We start from the raw sequence: 5,609 nt of genomic DNA on the forward strand, positions 1-5,609 counted from the left end.
CGAGGAGGACAAAGGAAAAGGGCCAAGTAGGTCCAAGCCAACACGGAAGAACGGTTCTGACGGAATGTCAAGTGGTTGAAAGCGTCCGGCGGGAAGTGACGATGGTGTTTTGCAGCGCTGACATTTCTCACAAGCCGCAATGTATCTTCTGACTGAGCATAGAAGCCCTGGCCAAAAGAAGCGTTGGCGTATTCGGTCGTAAGTGCGGGGCACACCATGGTGACCAGCAGTCGGAAGGTCATGAAGTTCATGTAGAACTTCCGAGCAAAGGTGTTTCAAAATGACAAGCAGCAGGGCCGGTCCATCCGGCTCAAAACTTTGGCAATATAAAATACTATCGTGGAGCACGAATGAGCAATGGGACTGATTGGAAGATGGTGATTCGAGGCACTCAATGGTAGCACGCAAGGATGCATCATGGCGCAGCTCGTCACCGATGCATATCATTTGCAGAAGGGAAAAGACGCTAAGCTCGGTGTCGGCGTCAAGCGTAGTGCTCGACTCAGTAGCCGGGTAGCGGGACAGGCAGTCTGCGTTCTGATGTAGGCGTCCAGAATTGTACGTCACCGTGTGAGTGGGCACGGTGGAGCGGCAACGATGCGGTCGCTCAGAAATCCGATTTTGCTTTTTGTGCAGTTAGTCGCCTGGTTTGGAACATTACCACCGCGTGCGAATCCAGCGCGTGCCAACTACTCTTCACCGGTGTTGCTGGCGGCCCCGATCTGGATGAACACGCCCCTGCGTCATCTGCCACTATCTGACGGTGGCATCCTTTCCATCGTCACCTGGTCCACAACACTGCGGGCGACTGCAGCGACGCAAGAGCATATAAAGACCACGGAATTCTCCTGTTCCTTCAGTGGGCACGGTGGAGCGGCAACGATGCGGTCGCTCAGAAATCCGATTTTGCTTTTTGTGCAGTTAGTCGCCTGGTTTGGAACATTACCACCGCGTGCGAATCCAGCGCGTGCCAACTACTCTTCACCGGTGTTGCTGGCGGCCCCGATCTGGATGAACACGCCCCTGCGTCATCTGCCACTATCTGACGGTGGCATCCTTTCCATCGTCACCTGGTCCACAACACTGCGGGCGACTGCAGCGACGCAAGAGCATATAAAGACCACGGAATTCTCCTGTTCCTTCAGTGGGCACGGTGGAGCGGCAACGATGCGGTCGCTCAGAAATCCGATTTTGCTTTTTGTGCAGGTCAGTAAACCTCCTTCTCTCTACTGTAAGCGAACCAGTAACGTCTGTCTGCTGCTCCTACCGTGCCCAAGTGTCATATTTGAATGTGTGTGCGAATGCGTGCATGTCACAAAGCTTCTACTATGTTGTGGAGACGTTGAACTAAACCCTGGCCCTGCAAATACTAACAAAGAAATACTAGACGCGATCGCTAAGCTATCTGAAAAAGGTGATCACCGTCACGATGAGCTAATGGAAGCTCTTGCCGACCTAAAGACTAAACAGGAGGCATTAGCGCAAACTGTTGCTGATTTAACGGAAAGGTTGTCGGCGGTGGAAGCTTTCGTCGAGTCATGCGACGGTTCTGCAGTAGTCAGTGATGTGCCACGTCTAATCGCTGAAACTGTCAAGGTGCAAGGCCAGACACTCAGTGCCCGACTGGACGATCTTGAAGACAGGTCCAGACGAGAGAACGTATTGTTTTTTGGTATATCGGACAGCCCTAATGAGACATGGGCTCAGTCTGAAGGCCATGTTCGTGATCTACTCTCCCGACACCTTGACATGCACATTTCTGACTCCGAAGTTTCCCGAGCACATAGGTTAGGAAGTTACGCCGCTAAAAAAGCTCGGCCAATTATCGTCAAATTTTCGTCATTTAAGGTTAGAGATGCTATCCTGATGCAGAGACAAAAATTCAAAGGAACTGGTGTATCAGCTAGCGAAGATTTTTGCAAAAGCACGCGAAACTCAAGGAAGAAATTAATGGAATTTGCTAAGGCAGCCGGGCAACCGTATTTGCTACGCGTTAACAAACTGGTCATGAACAAGAAAACTTACGTTTACTGCGCAGAAAGCGACAGCGTTCGCGAAATCAATTCACCCCAAGCTAAGGACAAAGAACCCTCTCTACCTGCACGTGCTGACACTTCTAGCACCTCATAGCTACGCCCGTCTCGTTGCTGCGCAGGAAACGCTTCTTTTTTCTTTTCTAATGTGCGCAGCGTCCTGAATAAACGCGTCGAACTGTCTTCTGCTATTGATTCCTGTTCCGCTGATATTGTTGGTCTGACAGAGACTTGGCTTTCTACAAAAGTAAGAAATGAAGAAATATTGGATTGTGAGAAGCACTACAAATTTTACCGATGCGACCGCGATTACCGGTCTGGTGGGGGTGTTCTGCTGGCGGTTGCCGATAATCTTGCCTCTCATATTATTCCTGTTATGTCTTCACTTGAACTTGTTTGTGTTCGCGTGCTCATTGATTCTCGCGAAATAATATTTTGTATTTGCTATCGATCACCAACTGCATCATCATCCTTTTGCAATGACTTGCATGATGTTGTCAATCAGCTGTTCGTCAGATACCCGAGATCACCTTTGTTCATTCTTGGCGATTTCAACTTTCCCGACATCATGTGGGAAAGAGACCCGGTTACCTTAAAGCACAACTCAGGTGAAAGTAGGGAATTTTTGAATTTTTGTCACGACTTCAACTTTACCCAGCTTGTTGACTTTCCTACTCGCGTTACTCCCACTTCCGCTAGCGTATTAGATCTAGTACTTACCAGTACACCTGACCTAGCTTCACCCTTCACTCATCTACCGGGAATTAGCGACCATTGCATAATCCACTTCACAATAAAAGCACGGGTTTCCATCAAGAAAAGAACAAAAATTATCCAAGACTATAGCAAAGCGGACTTTCATGGAATGAATACAGAGTTACAATCTTTTGTTGACCTATTCTTTGCTGGTTTTGAGCAGCGATCTGTTGAACAGAACTGGCTAGACTATAAGAACAAACTGCTAGCCCTAATTGACCGATTTGTACCTAAGAGAAAAGTTTCATCGAATCCTCGTTCTCCGTGGTTCAATAACACGTTGAAACGCATGCGCAATAAAAAGAAGCGGCTATTCAGACGCGCCAAATCAACAGCCAGAACAGACCATTGGTCTTTTTATCAGACATTTAACAGAGAATTCTGTACTGCGCTTTCGAAAGCCAAAAAAGTATTTTTCGATGAAACTCTTCCTTCGCTGCTGCGCTCTAATCCACGTAAGTTTTGGAGCATCATTAGCGGAACTACAACGCGACATATCCAATTAATACAGTCTGATGTCCCAGTCGCTCTTAGCGAGTGCTGCAACGTTCTGAGTAATGTATTTGCTGCACACTTTCAGAACAGCATCCCAACTATATTTCCACAGTTAACAAGCACCGATTTCTTGCCAATGGACCCTATTATCATTGATGCAGTTGGTGTCGAAAAATTTGTTGGAAACTTGACAGTGTCATCATCAGCTGGTCCAGATTGCATTTCGTCAAAAATGTTGAAGTGTACTCAAGTCTATTCTTCTTTAATATTGTCAAAACTTTTTGAACAGTCATTACAGACGTCCACACTGCCATCTGACTGGAAGACTGGGAAGGTGGTCCCTGTGCATAAATCTGGTGATGTACATTCCCCCAATAACTACCGTCCCATATCGTTAACATCCATTCCAGTGAAAATCTTAGAGCATGTCATTTACTCGCACCTCATTGAATTCCTTGAATCTAATTCCTTCTTTAGCATTTATCAGCATGGCTTCCGTAAGACAGTTTCATGCGAAACACAGTTGCTGTGTTTTACTAACGACTTGTTTATTAACGCAGATCTTGAATTTGATACTGACTGCATATACTTAGATTTCGCTAAAGCATTTGACTCCGTTTCACACGCACTAATCATTTTCAAACTTACTCAGCTTAACATCGACCCCAATGTACTTACATGGATTAAAGAATTCCTCTCTAACCGCAGCCAGTACGTGACAGCTAATAATTTTTGTTCACCTAATTCCGCAGTATCATCTGGTGTACCGCAAGGGTCCGTTTTAGGGCCACTCCTTTTCTTAATTTACATTAATGATCTTCCTTCTTGTGTTTCTTCTTCTACTGTCCGACTCTTTGCAGACGACTGCGTCCTCTACCAGAAAATAACCAGTCATGTCGATCACCTTAACCTTCAACGCGACCTAGATAGCATATTCGCATGGTGTAACACATGGTTCATGACACTTAACATATCTAAATGCAAGAGCATGCAAGTTTCACGTCGCACTACCACCCACTGTCCGCGTACTTATTCCCTCAATAACATTCCATTACCATCTGTTGACAATTACAAATACCTTGGTGTTCACATATCTTCTAATCTTTCCTGGAATAAACACACAGAATATGTGATTAACAACGCTAACCGCATGCTTGGTTATCTGCGCCGTAACTTTTCCTCTGCGCCATCGTCACTCAAGTTAACACTGTATAAAACATTGGTCAGACCAAAATTAGAGTACGCATGCGCCATATGGGACCCAACTCATGCCATTCTCATTCAATCTCTCGAAACCACTCAGAATCGCGCAGCACGTTTCATTTTATCGAATTATTCACGTCATTCCAGTGTCACATCCATGAAGAGCACCCTAAACTTGCCTGATCTTTCATTGCGCCGCACATTGTCTCGCCTTAACCTTTTTCACAAAATCTATCATTATAACAGCCATTTGAAGGACGCCCTGTTTCATCCACCTCGCTTCATATCACCAAGGATGGATCATCGCTTTAAGGTGGGCCTACCATCCTGTCGCACCAGACTATATAATGATTCATTCGTGCCAAGGACAAGCGCCGCCTGGAACCACCTTCCCGCCTCCATCGCCTGTATAACGGACCAAAAAGACTTCAAGCTCGCCATACATGATGCCCTGTAGAATTTTTCTTTTTTTCCTGTTTTCTGTTTTTTTTTTTTTTTTTAACTTTTTAACTGCACTTACGATTGTTCAAACCACTCCTTTCTGTAGTGCCTTCGGGCCTTGAAAGTACCTTTAATAAATAAATAAATAAATAAATAAATAAATAAATAAGTATACTCTTGCAGTCGCAGAGCCTAGTGCCTGAGCCGGCCAGTAGAATCCTTCAGTGACGTAAGCCAACATAGCGCATGATGGTCAGTTATCACAGAAAAATTTGTGCCAAATAAATGTGGGTGGAACTTTGAGACTGCCCAAACAAGAGCAAGACATTCACGCTCGGTAATGGAATAGTTGCGCTCAGCAGCTGTGAGGAGGCGGCTAGCGTAGACGCCAACTCGGTTGTGTCCCCATTTTCGTTCGGCTAGGACAGCTCCGATTCCGTAACCACTAGCATCGGTTCGGACTTGTGTCGGAGTGGATGGGTCAAAGTGAGCCAATATAGGTGGAGTCGTCAGTAGCGTGATTAGGTGAGAAAAAGCAGCAGCTTGGTCGGTACCCCACGTAAATGTGACGTCTTTCTTCAGACGCTCTGTGAGGGGTCAAGCGATGGTTGCGAAATGTTTCACAAACCTTCTAAAATAGGAACTAAGTCCTACTAAAGTTCGTACGTCTTTGATTGACAG

General features: G+C 45.9%; 1 protein-coding gene across 1 annotated transcript; it reads left to right on the plus strand.

Annotated features, from left to right (window-relative positions):
- The first annotated feature begins 580 nt into the window (after positions 1–580).
- On the plus strand, positions 581–4,929 carry LOC119168470 (uncharacterized). The gene is made up of 3 exons (XM_075865784.1): positions 581–1,206; positions 3,574–3,640; positions 4,734–4,929. The coding sequence occupies exons 1-3, from the start codon at positions 598–600 to the stop codon at positions 4,739–4,741; spliced, it is 684 nt and encodes a 227-aa protein (XP_075721899.1). The 5' UTR covers positions 581–597; the 3' UTR covers positions 4,742–4,929.
- The last annotated feature ends 680 nt before the right edge of the window (positions 4,930–5,609 follow it).

This window comes from Rhipicephalus microplus, chromosome 6, assembly GCF_043290135.1.
Source record: "Rhipicephalus microplus isolate Deutch F79 chromosome 6, USDA_Rmic, whole genome shotgun sequence".
In the NCBI taxonomy this organism is placed as follows: Eukaryota; Metazoa; Arthropoda; class Arachnida; order Ixodida; family Ixodidae; genus Rhipicephalus; species Rhipicephalus microplus.